Source organism: Schistocerca americana, chromosome 2 (assembly GCF_021461395.2).
Source record: "Schistocerca americana isolate TAMUIC-IGC-003095 chromosome 2, iqSchAmer2.1, whole genome shotgun sequence".
In the NCBI taxonomy this organism is placed as follows: domain Eukaryota; kingdom Metazoa; phylum Arthropoda; class Insecta; order Orthoptera; family Acrididae; genus Schistocerca; species Schistocerca americana.
Window position 1 is genome coordinate 555,038,847 of NC_060120.1, and position 17,353 is coordinate 555,056,199.

A 17,353-nucleotide genomic window follows, 5' to 3' on the forward strand; every position below is an offset into this window, starting at 1 on the left:
CATGGACTTTCAGAGCCAGAATTGCACCTGTTGTCAAAACTGGAACAAACTTTTTTTTTCAGTGTAAATCGGTTTCACATTATTAGAATACCCACTAAGTTTCGCTGCTATACGAAAATTGCAATTCGCACTGTACCTCTAAGAGTAGCTGCACTTTAATTATAACCACCCGGAGAATACGTAAAACTGTGTCTTCCTTAATGGCACCAAGCTAAAGTGCTTTCGCAATTAGCTCCGATATCGGTATCCATGCGATGGCATGCGCTATCTGTATGTTCTACAACGCCTGAAATAAAAATGGAATCTTTCCGGGACTCATACTTCGGGTTCTAATGGTGATGAAAAGGTAGGGTCAAGTGTTTTGAATAGCCTTTCTACTACGACCATTTGTATATACAACAGAAGGACCGTCTTGCTGTAACGGTACAGGGTCAAAATTTTAATATTACAGATTTCCTTCAGCTTGGAAAAATGGAGCATTTCGGCTGCTCTTTTTTGCATTAGATGTGGTCTACGGTGTGCGTTAAGGGAGGCACTGTTTAGGTCTTGGACGGTTCCGAGAAAACCAGAAAAAAAGCGTTTTCACCATTTTCCGCCTTCAACAGCGGATATCTAAATAATTAACAGCAGTAGATTAATGTAATTTTAATGATACATTCTCTAGGTATTTATCTAGAAGTGCCATCTTCCCGTTTACAAATATCTTTATTCGTTATCGGGAAACACCCTAAAGCCGAGCTGCGGTTTCCAAGACGGCTATGCACAGCGCAACTGGTGTAATTTTTACTATGTATTCCTAAGATGTCGATGGCGAATAACTTTGAAAGTTTTCTACATATCTTTATCTGTTTCCGAGATACGGACGTTCAAGACTATCCTACATGTAACCGTAAATACGAACAAAAAATCCGATGTGAAGTGAAAAGGTAGTTTGTAAAATGACGTGGCACAGAGAAATATGCTTTAAAGAGTCTCCATTATCATCAGAAGGGTTCCGGGAACCCCGTGTTGTAGAACTGAAGCACATCCGAAATTTCTGTGCACGTAAAATCCGGTCTCAGAAGTAAAACTAGTTTGCCGTTTTTTCCGTTTTCATATAAGCAAACTATCAAACTTTTACTGACCAATACGTTTCTTTTTATATGAGTGATATGCCCTGTCGCAGCAGCAAAAAGAAGGGAACCAACGGAAAAATGATCCTATCGGATATGTTCTTGTTTATTTAGAAGACTCTGGCTAAAAGTGGGGTATCAGATGGTTCACTCTACCTTCCTCAGCAGCTTTAAAAATCTGATCAGCAAATTTTGGCATACAAACATATTTGTGCTTTTTTACGTTGAGACAGGAGGCAACAGTGACAATGAGAAAGAGGCGGAAATGTAATAAATACTAAAAAATAGTAGACAATGGTTGTGTTACAGAAAGAGCCAAGGAGACAACGAGAGAGAGAGAGTGTTACAAGCGTGTAATGAGAGATGAGCTGCACATGTTAAGAAGACCGCGAATATGTTCGCGTGCTAAAATGTTTTGGGAAGATCTTTAAAGGGTCTAGGAAGGTAGAATGAGGCAGCTGGTGCCCCCTTTCAGTCAGTATTTTAAACAGAAACGTATTCACCTTCTTTGTGCTCTGATAGCAGCATTTTTCCGCTTGTGATTTGTATGCAATGACCAACGTTCCGTGTGGTGCCTTTTCATGCCACCTAGCCAGTGTCTTTCGACCCGGTTCGCCAGTGTGGAGCTTTAACTCCAACTTGCCATGCGAAACACGCTGTTGCTTCCCTAGCCTGCCAGGTTGTGCTCTGTAGTTACTTAGAGAGCCAGACTGTCGCCTCTGCTCCATTATGTTCTGTGCCCAGCTAAAATGCTCTGTATTTGTCCTCCTGTATTATTATTTGTATTATCCATGCAAGGGCAGGTTGGCAACGATTTTAATGAATGTTCGAGCTTGCAAGTTTCACTGTGATGTCAGTTCGTGTATTTTGTTTAGTTTAATCAAGTTACACAACCCATATGCATTATCTGAGCAAAGCCATGTGAACACCCCTATGTAATACGGAAATGATAGCTAGATGTCACGAGAAGCGGTCTCTTCAGGACACTTTGAGCGTTGGCAAGTCATTGGATGCCACCTGAGTAACAAATACATCAGGGACATTTGAAGTCTTTTAAAAGATGCCCGAGTTCACTGTGGAAGATGCGATTGTCAAGTGGAAACACTAAAGAACGACCACAACTAACCCGACACAAGCAGATCTGATGAACTGACAAACAGGAACCACCTGGCATTGCGGAGGGTGGTTGCAAATGATTGCATGAAATCATCGGAAAGAATCATTCGTGTGTTCCAATGTGCTCTGAGGAGTCTTTCTGACACAATGCTTCTGCCACCAGGAAACACTGCAGGAGTAGACAGGGCCTAGTTTTGCAAGCTGCACCTTCTGTATCAGGATGAATGGCCAGTACGTAGCTTCGATCTATCCGGCAACATTTCTTTGGTTATGTTACATGCTCACCTTCTCAGTTATCCTATGTGAGTCTAGTTTTTAAACAATGACAATGTTCTCGACAAACTATGTTGTGTTCACCAGTGACGGATTAATGTAATAACTTTTGTTGTACCTGGAGATGCGGCTGTAAACCGTGAAACCGGTAGCGTGATCAATGAAAACAAAATTTTACCAGTTGTCAGCGGTGTTTTCATTCATCGGACGTGGATGCCTCCGTGGATTACTTTGATGTCTCCCAAACACTATTTGCACGCGATGTCATTCGTGGCACGAAAGGTGTACGCCAAGAAAACTGTTTCTAAAATTGGAATTGCCTGAGAGTGAGAGCGTGACACGCAAGTGCAGCTTCTGTTTTTAAGAGGTCGTTTGTCTGTGACAGGTACTACAAATCTTTGGTCTCGAAATCAGCTTATTTAGAATTCGGGGACGTCGTCTTCTCTAGTGAGTCCACCTGCAGGTAAGAATAAAACATTAACTGGTTTTCGCTGGGGTAATGTTATTCAAGACGATTTAATGGCAAGATGAGAGGTACTAATGCCCAACAGAAACGACACTAAAGTTTTTATTACATGCGCCATGGAAGAACGCTCAATCTACGTGAGAGTCCTAGGCGAAAGGGAAGCTGACCGTCGCTCAGTCATCAACAGGGGTGGGTTATGGGGTCATCCGGTGACGTCTAAGCCACGATTCCCTTCTTCGTTGTTACGCTTTGGTGACTGAGCAAAAGTTCCCCTGTCTCTTGCAGGCGGAGCTTTGCAGCACACGTAGCAGATTATGCAAAGTGGCTGAAAGCAACTTGCCAACCACCTGTGAGACCTCAAGGTACAGCCAGAGCAGCTTACTTGTTTTCTGCCCGTAAACGTACAGGTCTGACCAGAGCGCAGCCAAAAATTGCTGCTTTCCTATTGCATCATGTGAACAAGGTACGTCTTAATCGCAAAACCAGTTTGCTTCAAAGTATTTGCCTTTGCCGGACCATAATTTGTGTTTTATGTTGCTGTGAAGCACTTTCGGGTATTGCACCCCTCTGTCTTAACATGTCACGAGTTTACTAACATATTTACTCATTGCATATAACTTTAAACCAAGGACAATCACAACTAAAACACTTATGCATAGTTTACAAGCAGTAAAATCCGGATGTCAATAGGGCACAGCATAAGTTACTTTCAGCCAATCTGGTTATCAATTATAACGCTGGTTTAGTTGCCCTAATTATACCGTATTTAGCTTTCTTAGTTAATTAATCGACCGTGTAATACGAGAAAGTGGGTTTAATGGTTCGCGTTGTCGCCTCAGCCATTCAGCACGTCGCACAAAGCATGCTCCCAGGCGGCTGGTCAGTCTGCTCAATTCTCGCGGCTGATAGAGCATGACACAATGTAGTTGTCGTCTTAGGACCAATCATGTTCTGTATGCTTGTGATGGTGGCGGTATTTATCCTATTTCAAGTCTCGGATAGCGCATTACGCAATGTATTTGCCGTCTTCAGAAACAGATTCATTGCAATGAATTTGCCGTCTTCAGAAACAGATTCATTGCAATGAATTTGCCGTCTTCAGAAACAGATTCATTGCAATGAATTTGCCATCTTCAGAAACAGATTCATTGCAATGAATTTGCCATCTTCAGAAACAGATTCATTGCAATTTATTTGCCGTCTTCAGAAACAGATTCATTTTAGGCCAAATCACGTTATCCGGATGAAACGTTTCTGCATCATAAACTACAATAGCTACAAGCAGCAGGAATGTAAAAAAGTCCGCAATATATCAGCATTTATTCAAAATCAGTATGCAGAACTAGTCCTTATAGAGGCTCATAATGCAACCACATTGGCACTCTCCTTAAACCATGTCCATTTTTTTTAATTAGGCAGTCCACAGATATTTCAGAATAAAAGCAGTCACGGTTGCGAAATTATTTAATGTCAATGACGCGTTTTACCCCTTTTTGACATCATCAGATTGCTGAAAAATGTGTAGAATATCTCGCGCTATGGTTAAAAGAATACTTAAGATTCCGTACAAATAGCTAAGCAAACGGCAAACGCGTTAGCTCTTAAGGATTCTTTTAGCTATTGCGCGAGACATGACACACATTTTTCAAAAATCTGATGATGCCCCAAAAGCGTGAGACGCCTCATTGACAATAAATAATTTCGCAGCCAGGATTTTTTATTCTGAAATAATTCGAAGCTGGTTACTGTACCACTATGCCGCAATGGAATGGAATAATCCACAAATAATTTATTTCGAATATGTAATTGCTCATTTGCTGTTATAATAGCGTTGGTAATTTTTATACAGAGATGCCACTTAAAAATGTTGCGCAACTGGTAGTGCAAGTCTACAAGGACTTCATTAAATATGGCTATGGTGGATTAACGACCTTTCACTGAGCTATATGTTCATCATTTTTACTCATTTTAACAACTGGATTTTACTCCTTAGAGTTCTGTAAACTATACTTTACTCATTCTGAAGAAAATACATTTTCGAGACTTCTGAACGAATTAGGCGTAAGTACAAATTCTGAAGTAAATGTGTACGTAGAAGCACCTCTGGCACTTTACGTGTTAGCTCTTACTGAAATAATTTTCATGCATCGTGCCGCAGTAACTCATAGTTCTTAATACTTGCATACTTAACCTCGCTAGAACATCTTTTTCATGTCGATGAGGACAACACCAACATTTATACAAGAAACGTATTAACGAAATGTTTTTGACGCCAGTGGCCTGTATGGTCGAGTTACTCGATACGATATTTGCACAGTTTTCTTTCACCAGAAACGCTAAGAGCCCACTCTTGAGTTTTTGTGATATAAAACTCAGTTTCTCGTTCTATTAGTAGGAAGCACGTTTGCTGTAACTATAGTAAAACAGAAATATATGGATCTTTCATCTGATTTACTGTTTTCAGAATGATTGGGGAGTATTGAAGTATGAAGAAATTTTGATCATGTTACTGGTACTATCATAAAATAGTGCCTCAGTTATTAATTGTCCGCAGCTCGTGGTCTTGCGGCAGCGTTCTCGCTTGCCGCGCACGAGGTCCCGGGTTCGATCCCCGGCGGGGTCAGGGATTTTTCCTGCCTCGAGATGACTGGGTGTTGTTGTGTCGTCATCATCATCATCATTCCCCATTACGGTCGGAGGAAGGCAATGGCAAACCATCTCCGCTAGGACCTTGCCTAGTATGACGGTGCGGGTCTCCCGCATCGTCCCCTACGCTCCTCGGAGTATGGGACCTCATCACCAGTTATTAATTGTATGTAGCTTTCTCTGAGTACTGGCCGTTAATGCCTGCAAGGTGATCGAAAGTGAAGGAGATACATTGATAGTTATTGAGTAGCTGTTGTTGATGTACGTGTCAATGCCAAGGTACAGACTTAAATGGGTATTCTGACTGTCTACTGGCTTCATACGTTGAAGACCAGTTTGGGAATCACCACAGAGCTTTTAAATATGAATGAGCGGTCGTTCGCACAGCGCTTGTTGCAGGTGACAGGTTTCTCTGCCGGAAACTTACTGGCCTTCTCAGGGCGCTGATCTGAACCAGACTGTCGAGCGTTGTCACTGCCAAGTTCAGACCGACCGGGACTCAAGGAGTCACAGGAAAGCTGCCCAGATGAACAGCCTACTGTACAAAACGGATACCAACGAGAATTTTAGTTGCCATTCATAGTGAGTTGTCGCTCCAGTATTAAGTAAGAGTTGGAACTGTATATTTTGAGGCATACATCGGAAGCAAGACAATGAACGAGACTTCTGTTCGTAGCTGTTTTTTAGTTTTCAAATCTTTTCCCTGGCTGCGTGAGAAGAGCTGAGATTTATACATACCATCCTGAAAAGCAGCCATATCGTGCCATTCGGTCGAAAGCACTGTTGCACCTTGGCGACCAAAAAATTCGTGACCCTGTGCTTAAGCACAGATGAACTTTTCAGCCTTTACAGCGATCGAGTCACGTGCTCAGCTGCGAGCGCACTGTTATCAGTGAGAGACTGATTTTTCAAACGGACATTGTGCGTAAACGTAAGGAAATGATAGAGTAGCTAAAAGGGGCAATCGTGTTTGGCCGTGCGCTCGGCCGCACTGTGTGTGTGAAGCTGCTGGATTTATTGGTGTTTCGCGGCAGACTGTTCAGTCGTGTAACATACGTGGCCACGAAACACGACGTTAGAATTGTGGACGGAAAAAGGTCCTGACTGAGAGGGACTGGAGACACGTTTCACGTGTATAGTGGAAAAAAAAGCGTGTGTGAATTCCTGAGGGACCAAACTGGAGAGGACACCGGTTCGTTCACACACACACACACACACACACACACACACACACACACACACACACACACACACACACACGTCCGAGAGAGCACTCGAACCTGCGGCGAGAGCGGCCGTGCAATCCGTGACATGGCACCTCAAACCGCGCGGCCACTCCACGCGCTACGTGTATACTGATTCTAGGCATTTATTTGTGGTTGTTGTAACTTCCGTCAGCGCCAGTGTATCTGGAATCACGTGGCGCAGAATAATAAAATAGCACGCCGAGGAGAGCGCGCGGTGCTGACCTCTGTGAGGGACTTGAAGTGGCGGCAGAGCGCGGCCGGCGAGGAGCAGGAGGCGCCGCTGGACAGGCTGCACGTGCCCTCGTCGCTGCCGCACTCGCTGCCGCTGCCGCCGCCGCCCCCGCCGCCTCCACAGCCCGGCTCCGCACCGCTGCCACTCTCCAGCGAGAACCTGCTGCGCGCACAAACAATATGCACATTACTCACACTCCTGTCCTCATAGCTCAGCGGGCAAGAGCATATTAATAGTGTGGAGCGTGGCCAATTGTAAAATCGTATGCACTGGTGGGCTGGTAGACCCCCAAAGGGTAGATTTGATAGCAATCTACATTGGCCTTTTCCTTGTAATTAAAGCTGTACCGCGCCTTAAAGTCAGCGTTACGTGACAAATATACAAGTGAACTATTTCCCTGACCGAAATTATGCTGTATACTTCGCTTTTAAAATAAGCAACTCCAAATGCCAGTTTGTAAAAGGATCTATTTTCCTATGACCAGCTTAAATCTTATGGTGCAATGCAAATGAATGAATGTGTGAACGAATGAAAAGATTGAGGAGACGAGAGGAGAGGAGGAGGAGGGAGAGGAGGAGAAGGGAGAGGTTAAAGGAGTGGAGGAACTCTAAGTAAAGGGAACAACCGGAAGGGAAGGGAACAACCGGAAGGGAAGGGAACAACCGGAAGGGAAGGGAACAACCGGAAGGGAGGGGAACAACCGGAAGGGAGGGGAACAACCGGAAGGGAAGGGAACAACCGGAAGGGAAAGGCGGAACTGGAAGGGAAGGGAGGTATAGGAAGGGACGAAAAGCAAGGGACGGGAATGGAGTGGAAAGAGGGGTTCAGAAAGGGAATGAAAGGGACAGGGGGGAAGGGCAGAAAGGGTGTCTTTAGGAAGGGGAGGGAAGGGACGGCAAGGGACAGGGACGAAAGGAAATGTGGGGGAATTACTGAAGGGAGGGACAGGGGAGGGAGCTACTACACAGTGCATGTGACTGACGAGTGTTTGCTTTATTGATGATGATGACAGCGATAGTACTGGATGGCAGCGGAAAGGCTACTCTTCTCAGGAGGTCCAAGAGGCCTGCAAGAATAAACTTCCCACCTGTCAAGGAGAGCAGCAAAAGTTACATGACCTGTTGAGTAGAATGTGCATTCGAATCATCACAACTTATTGAATGACAGACACTAAAAAAGGAGGAAAGCAAGGAGGAGAAGCAAAAACGAGATTAGCGATAAACTTATCAAAACTGCAGACCGTGCACCAGATGGAGTGAAGGAATACTGCTGTCGTGAAAGCAACATTATGCTTGAAAAACGAAGCAAGGAGGATGTAAGAAGGAGACTAGAACGAACATTAAAGGCATTCCTCACTCACGGAAGTCTACTAACGTCAGACATTGAACCTTTGACCTAGACGCACACGCTCAGGAACTTTATGAAATGTGCTTAATGTGATGTAAAGAGTGATGCCACTGCACAGCTGGTTACTGGAAAAAAGTGACTTTGAGTTAAGAATAATTCTGTGCTCTGTGGCAGTCCGATGGAACGGTCTGTGTTTGGCGAATGCCTGGAGAACGTTATCTGCCATCATGCGTATGCCAGCAATGCAGCATGAAGCAAGTAATGTTAAAGTATGATGGCGTTCTTCACGGTTAGAATGTGCTCCCGCTATCACACTTAAGAGAATGCTAAATGTGGCAGGATATATACAAATTATAAGCTTTGTGTAGTGCATACAGTAGAGGAATATTTAAGAACTGATGACTGTTTGTATCAGCATGGCAGTGCACCCTTCCTTTCAGCAGCATCTGTGAGGCATTGGTCTGTAGACAGTAAAATTCCCGAAATGGACTGGGGAGGCCACATTTCCGACCTGGGTCCAACGGAACACCTTTGCGATGATTAGAGAGACTTCGCTTCAGACCCCAGCGTCCACCACCGCTAACATCTCTGGTTTTGGCTCTTGAGAAAAAAATGGCTCTAATCACTAAGGGACTTAACATCTGAGGTCATCAGTCCCCTAGACTTAGAACTACTTAAACCTAACCAACCAAGGACATCACACACATCCTTGCTCGAGGAAGGATTCGAACCTGCGACCGTAGCGGTCACGCGGTTTCATATTGTAGCGCCTAGAACCGCTCGGCCACAGCGACCGGCGCTCTTCAGAAAGACATCTTCCCAGCAGAGTTCAAGACCCCATAAAGGCGAAGGGTGGGCACGTCGCGTACTAATGTCTACTAACTAGATATCTGGATACTTTTGATCAGATAGTGTATTGCTTCAAGTGACGGTTCAGGTTAGCCTCTGGAGAAGAAGTTACAACAACCGTCGTCAGTCTGTTTGGCTTCTTCCAGCAGTGGACTGATGATGAAAACATTGTACAGAGGAGACCTACGGCTGTGAGTAATCATCTTGGGGATTAAGAAGCCTCTTTGGCTGTATTTGAACTTTTTGTTTTCGGATCACAACCGGTTTGTGGCACGGAAAACCGCATCCTTAGGTGATATGTAACTAAGCCATAAGAGCTGAGTAGCTTGGAACATGGAACGCAACATTCGTTGTCAGACCAAACTAATAAACCGCTGAATAGTGGTACGAATGTTGGATTCCACGTTCCGGGCTGCTTACCTCTTATGACTTGGTTCCATGTTACCTTGCGATGTGGTTTTCAGTTCCACGATAAGGGTTGTGATATGATAAAAAAGATTAAATACAGCTGGAGCGGATTCTTAATCTCCAAGACATCTGATGATTTCATGGTGACTGGCTGGAGGCCTAAACTACCACTGTCGCATACGAGCTCATCATGCGAGAGTGACCATTGGCTGGTGTGAGGACCGCTAGCTGGTGCGCTCACCCCCAGTCGTCCCTGGCGTCGTCCACGTCGGGATCGTGGTCGTGCTCGTGTTCAGCGTCGTGGTCGGCGTCGAGCATGGCCATGAGGTGGGAGTAGCGCTCGTCCTCCTCGGATATCCTGTCGAGCGGCGCCGCCTCGGCCGCATGCCGCGCCTCGCAGCCGTCGTCGTCCTCGTCGTCGTCGTCATCTTCGTCCTCGTCCTCCTCGGCGCTCTCCTCGATGACCATCAGCTTGGGCGCCGACTTGGAGCGCTCGAGCGGCGGCCGGTAGTTGTGCGAGCCGGTGGCCAGCAGCAGCTTGCGGCGCGGCAGCGAAGGGTTGTCGTACAGCGAGTTGGCCAGCGACAGGCGCGCGTTCTGCCGGCTCACCTTGTCGCGCTTGAACTCAGTCAGCGCCTGCGCCAGCCGCGCGCGCAGCTGCGTCGCCATGCGCCGCGCCACCGCCTCCTTGCTGCACAGCACCTGCGGGCACCACACCACAAGCTCAGCGACACACAAGACACATACGAAACAAGGAGAGGTAGCGAGCCGGGAGCAGAGGAAGCGTCGGGGCCTCCCACATAGCAACCATCTGATACGAACCTAACGAATGGGAAACTTGTCGAAACACTGCTCCTTGAAGACTCTACTACTCGACTGAATTTTTGGGATTAGTAAACAAAGTAATTGGCCAACGGCCTTGCGGCAGTGGCAACACCGGTTCCCGTCAGGTCTACATCTACATCTACATTTATACTCCGCAAGCCACCCAACGGTGTGTGGCGGAGGACACTTTACGTGCCACTGTCATTACCTCCCTTTCCTGTTCCAGTCGCGTATGGTTTGCGGGAAGAACGACTGCCGGAAGGCCTCCGTGTGCGTTTGAATCTCTTTAATTTTACATTCGTGATCTCCTCGGGAGGTATACGTAGGGGCAAGCAATATATTCGATACCTCATCCAGAAACGCACCATCTCGAAACTTGGATAGCAAGCTATACCGCGATGCAGAGCGCCTCTCTTGCAGAGTCTGCCACTTGAGTTTGTTAAACATCTCCGTAACGCTATCACGCTTACCAAATAACCCTGTGACGAAACGCGCCGCTCTTCTTTGGTTCTTCTCTATCTCCTTTGTCAACCCGATCTGGTATGGATCCCACACTGATGAGCAATACTCAAGCATAGGTCGAACGAGTGTTTTGTAAGCCGCCTCCTTTGTTGATGGACTACATTTTCTAAGGACTCTCCCAATGAATCTCAATCTGGTACCCGCCTTACCAACAATTAATTTTATATGATCATTCCACTTCAAATTGTTCCGCACGCATACTCCCAGATATTTTACAGAAGTAACTGCTACCAATGTTTGTTCTGCTATCATATAATCATACAATAAAGGATCCTTCTTTCTATGTATTCGCAATACATTACATTTGTCTATGTTAAGGGTCAGTTGCCACTCCGTGCACCAAGTGCCTATCCGCTGCAGATCTTCCTGCATTTCGCTACAATTTTCTAATGCTGCAACTTCTCTGTATACTACAGCATCATCCGCGAAAAGCCGCATGGAACTTCCGACACTATCTACTAGGTCATTTATATATATTGTGAAAAGCAATGGTCCCATAACACTCCCCTGTGGCACGCCAGAGGTTACTTTAACGTCTGTAGACGTCTCTCCATTGACAAAAACATGCTGTGTTCTGTTTGCTAAAAACTCTTCAATCCAGCCACGCAGCTGGTCTGATATTCCGTAGGCTCTTACGTAGTTTATCAGGCGAAAAGTGCGGAACAGTACCGAACGCCTTCCGGAAGTCAATGAAAATAGCATCTACCTGGGAGCCTGTATCTAATATTTTCTGTGTCTCATGAACAAATAAAGCGAGTTGGGTCTCACACGATCGCTGTTTCCGGAATCAATGTTGATTCCTGCAGAGTAGATTCTGGGTTTCCAAAAACGACATGATACTCGAGCAAAAAACATGTTCTAAGATTCTATAACAGATTGACATCAGAGGTATAGGTCTATAGGTTTGCGCATCTGCTCGACGACCCTTCTTGAAGACTGGGACTACCTGTACTCTTTTCCAATCATTTGGAACCTTCCGTTCCTCTAAAGACTTGCGGTACACGGCTGTTAGAAGGGGGCAAGTTCTTTCGCGTACTCTGTGTAGAATCGAATTGGTATCCGGTCAGGTCCAGTGGACTTTCCTCTGTTGAGTGATTCCAGTTGCTTTTCTATTCCATGGACACTTATTTCGATGTCAGCCATTTTTTCGTTCACCGAAGTTAAGCGCTGTCGGGCTGGGCTAGCACTTGGATGGGTGACCATCCGGTCGGTCGAGCGCTGTTGGCAAGCGGGGTGCACTCAGCCCTTGTGAGGCACACTGAGGAGCTACTTGATTGAGAAATGGCGGCTCCAATCTCGGAAACCTACATACGGCCGGGAGAGCGGTGTGCTGACCACATGCCCCTTCGTATCCGCATCCAGTGACGCCTATGGGTGAGGATGACACGGCGGCCGGTCGGTACCGTTGGGCCTTCATGGCCTGTTTAGGGGAGGAGAAACAAAGCGTTTCCGTGCTGACGGATCGATGACGTCATGGAGATGGACATACGAGCTTCGAGGGAAGACCACTGAAGGACGTAACTAACTGTACGAGAACATTGTACCCAAATAAAAAATGACAAACGAACGGGACCTCCAAGGTAATAGAAGTTTTCGATCGCGGAAGTTAACATTACTGATGTAGCACAATATCAGTTACACCGGTTAAATATGGGTATTCCTCGGAGATGTAAATCGGACTAATGAATGAGCAGTTATACACAAACTGTAGTGGCACATTCGTTGGCTTCACCAATTGGCAACCAGACTGTAACCTTCCAACATGTCAGACTTCATGCTACTGTACAGATCAGTCTCTCACCACAATCTGCCTTAAAAAAAAAAAAAATACAAAATAGCATCGGTTTCAACGTCATTGGCCATAGCGGACTGGCAGTATCGCAGTCTTTCACGCTATCCGCATCTCCACTAGATCTACGCAGCACTAGCAAACAAGATCCAAGCCATCATTCACAAGAACTAACGACATATGCTCACGTAAGTCTGAGATCAAATACCAGTTACCGTAACAGGGTCGTCAGCTTCACACTGAGAGCACGTTTACTGAGCATACAAGAAAATAGGGACAGTGCTTAGCTACCATCCTGAGCAGAGAATGTCCCTTTTTATGCACACGTGCTATGTTCTAGTAAATTGGAATATTCCTTAAAAGCATTCAGAAACTATAAATATTAAATGGTGAATAATCTCAGGATATGGGAATCGAACCGCTGACTCGTACGTCGCTGGTCAATGCCTGTAAGAGCCACGCCACTGCGGAAGACTGAACATACAGCAATATCGTGGAAACACACACACACACACACACACACACACACACACACACACACACACACACACGAACGAAATATACAACTGACATAAAAACATAGTAGGCGCTATCTGCGGAATATATGGCGCCAAATTTCAAAGAATATACCGGTGGGCACCGTTGTTTACAAAACCAAACACTTCGTCATCCCATAAGTGATTTTTATTGTATCCCAACTCGGTTGGTTGGTTTGTTTAAAAGAGGGGGGAGGGACCAAACTGCTAGGTTACCGGTCTCTCATTTCGATTAAAACAATCCCACAAGGGTGGGAGCAAAATAATCGAGACATACAAAACACAGCTGGAAGAAAGGAGCAAACCACAAGAATGACACAAGGGCGACAAACACTAGAATGGAGAAAATCGGACAAGAAAACCATAGACACACGCAAGAAACATGAAGAGATCAAAACAAGAGCGCAGACTACCATGGGTGGCTGACCACGAGAATAAAAAGGAGGAGCCAGCCACTCTGCAACACATTAAAATCTCCACCTAAAAAGTACTAGGGTGGAGGATACAGAGGGACAAAGGACATGCGCTAAAACTTAGATCAAACGATAAAACCCACTCTCACGAATAAAACGTAAACCTAAAGCTGCTGTTGAGACATTGTCGCCCAACACTGAAGACAGGGCGCTGTGAAAGTTAAAAGTCCGCCGCAGAGCGGCTAAAAGTAGGCAGTCAAACAAGTGGTGGACGACCGTCATTTGTGAGCCACAGCTACACATCTACATCTAGATCTACATCCATACTCCGCAAGCCACTTGACGGTGTGTGGCGGAGGGTACCTTGAGTACCTCTATCGGTTCTCCCTTCTATTCCAGTCTCGTATTGTTCGTGGAAAGAAGGATTGTCGGTATGCCTCTGTGTGGGCTCTAATCTCTCTGATTTTATCCTCATGGTCTCTTCGCGAGATATACGTAGGAGGGAGCAATATACTGCTTGACTCTTCGGTGAAGGTATGTTCTCGAAACTTTGACAAAAGCCCGTACCGAGCTACTGAGCGTCTCTCCTGCAGAGTCTTCCACTGGAGTTTATCTATCATCTCCGTAACGCTTTCGCGATTACTAAATGATCCCGCAACGAAGCGCGCTGCTCTTCGTTGGATCTTCTCTATATCTTCTATCAACCCTATCTGGTACGGATCCCACACTGCTGAGCAGTATTCAAGCAGTGGGCGAACAAGCGTACTGTAACCTACTTCCTTTGTTTTCGGATTGCATTTCCTTGCGTACTCCCAGATAATTTATGGTATTAACTGCTTCCAGTTGCTGACCTGCTATTTTGTAGCTAAATGATAAGGGATCTATCTTTCTATGTATTCGCGGCACATTACACTTTTCTACATTGAAATTGAATTGCCATTCCCTGCACCATGCGCCAATTCGCTGCAGATCCTCCTGCATTTCAGTACAATTTTCCATTGTTACAACCTCTCGATACACCACAGCATCATCCGCAAAAACCTCAGTGAACTTCCGATGTCATCCACAAGGTCATTTATGTATATTGTGAATAGCAACGGTCCTATGACACTCCCCTGCGGCACACCTGAAATCACTCTTACTTCGAAAGACTTCTCTCCATTGAGAATGACATGCTGCGTCCTGTTATCTAGGAACTCCTCAATCCAATCACACAATTGGTCTGATAGTCCATATGCTCTTACTTTGTTCATTAAACGACTGTGGGGAACTGTATCGAACGCCTCGCGACGGAGGTAACCATGCGTTAGCCACGTATGGTCAGTGCGGAGCAGGCAGAGGACAACTGATTCCCTGCGAGAGGACCGCATCGAAGACTTCCACACATTCGTAGTCTCCTTAATGATACGCAGTTTTTTGTGCGTACTGTTATGCCACTCCGTCTCCCACAGCAGTAAAACCCTGCGGCGTAAGGCAGAAAGCAGGTCAAATTCGGAGATGTCCATCTCCAGAAGCGGTTACCGCGTTGCCTGTTTGCCCAGCCTGTCGGCAAGTTCGTTGCCTGGGATTCCGACGTGTCCTGGGGTCCACACAGACACCACTGAGCGATAAAACCGTTCCAGGGCATGGATGGACTCCTGAATGGATGCCACCAAACGATGGCGTGAATAGCACTGGTCGATAGCTTGTAGGCTGATCAGTGAGTCAGTACACAGAAGAAATTACTCGCCAGTGCATGAGCGGATGTGCTAAACAGCACGAGGTAAGTCCGCCAACTCTGCAGTGAAAACACTGCAGCCATCTGGCAAGGAATGCTGTTCAACATGTTCTTCATGAACATAGCAAAACCTACGTGACCATAAGCCTTCGAGCCGTCGGTGTCAACCAATTCATGGCCACGGTACATGTCGAGAATCGAGAGGAAGTGATAGAGGAGAGCTAGCCGCTGTGGCCGAGCGGTTCTAGGCGCCTCAGTCCGGAACCGCGCTGCTGCTACGGTCGCAGGTTCGAGTGCTGCCTCGGGCATGGATGTGTGTGATGTCCTTAGGTTAGTTAGGTTTACGTAGTTCAAAGTCTAGGGGACTGATGACCTCAGATGTTAAGTCCCCTAGCGCTTAGAGCCATTTGAACCATTTTGATAGCGGAGAGTCGCAGGGTTAACGGAGTCCTTAGGGCCATGTGATAGGTCCAGAAGAATCTGCGGCCTAGGTGTACACCATGGGGTTTACGTGATTGGACCTAGAGAAGAGGTGGTAACGGGAAGGACTCCAGACAGAGGAGACCAGATTCGAACCGCAATTGTAAGCCCTGACCTGCGCCGCCGAGGTGGGATATGAACCGCCATGGTTGGGACAAGGAGACGGTAATTTGGATGCGCAGGAGAACTGAGAACGTGTGCAACGTAACTGGGGAGCAATTGTGCACGCCTAACCTTCAATGGAGGGACTCCGGCCTCCACCAGGAAACTAATCACCAGACCAGACGCGTTCTAAAAGCTCCCATCGCTAGGCAAACGCCACAGTGGTGCACTGGGTCGAGTAAACGCAACGCTCAACGCTGAGGGCGCCGCCAAACCGTAAACCAGACTCCCATAGTCAACGCGGGATTGAACAAGAGCTCTGTAGAGCTGCAGCAGCATAGAGCTATCTGCAGCCTAGTTGGGGTTGCTCAGGCAGTGGAGGGCATTGAGATGCTACCAGCACTTCCGCTTAATCTGACGAAGATGAGGTAGCGAAGTCAATCGGGCGTAGAAAACCAGTCCTAAGAATCGATATGTCTCCACTAAAGTGCGTGGATCATCGTTAAGGTAAGGTTCTGGTTCTGGATGAACGGTGCAACGCCGACAGAAATGCATGACACACGACTTCGCGGCTGAAAACTGAAAGCCGTGGGCTAGAGCCCATGACTGCACCTTGTGAATGGCTCCCTATAGGCACCGCTCAGTAACACCAGTACTGGAGGAGCAGTACGACATGCAGAAGTCATCCGCATACAGAGAAGGTGAGACTGACGGTCCTAAAGCTGCTACTAGACCGTTAATAGCCACTAAAAACAGACACACACTCAACACGTAGCCATGCGGAACGCAGTTCTTCTGGATACGGAGGGAACTATGGGAGGCACCCGACCTGGATACAGAAAGTACGGGGCGACAGGAAGTATTGGATAAAAATCTGGAGCTGGCCCCAGAGACCCCACTCATACAATGTGGCAAGGATATGATGTCTCCAGGTCGTGTCGTATGCTTTACCTAAGTCAAGAAAGACGACAACCAGATGCGGGCGTCTGGAAAAGGCTGTTCGGATGGCAGACTCGAGGGACACAAGATTATCAGTCGTAGAGCGACCCTGGCGAAAGCTGCCCTGACCTCGAGCCGGTAGGCCACCTGACTCCAGGACCCAACCCAACCGCCGACACACCATACGTTCCAGCAGCTTACAAACAAGTTGGTGAGGGTGATAGGCCGGTAGCTACCCACATCAAGCGGGTTTTGACCGGGTTTGAGCGCCGGAATGATGATGTTCTCCCGCCGTTGCGATGGAAAGATGCCATTGCACCAGATCCCGTTGAAG

General features: G+C 46.6%; 1 protein-coding gene across 2 annotated transcripts in view; it reads right to left on the reverse strand.

The window, feature by feature from the left end:
• Positions 1 to 17,353, reverse strand: part of LOC124594412 (protein FAM43A) — a 623,045-nt gene that overhangs the window by 6,181 nt on the left and 599,511 nt on the right. Inside the window, exons 5-6 of one of the 2 annotated variants that reach the window (XM_047132783.1) lie at positions 9,938 to 10,398; positions 7,083 to 7,251 (exon numbers count right to left, since the gene is read on the reverse strand). In XM_047132783.1, coding sequence (XP_046988739.1) covers positions 7,083 to 7,251; positions 9,938 to 10,398 — 630 coding nt within the window. Of the gene's footprint in view, positions 1 to 7,082; positions 7,255 to 9,937; positions 10,399 to 17,353 lie in introns of both variants that reach the window. The other variant, XM_047132782.1, reaches the window with a different exon arrangement.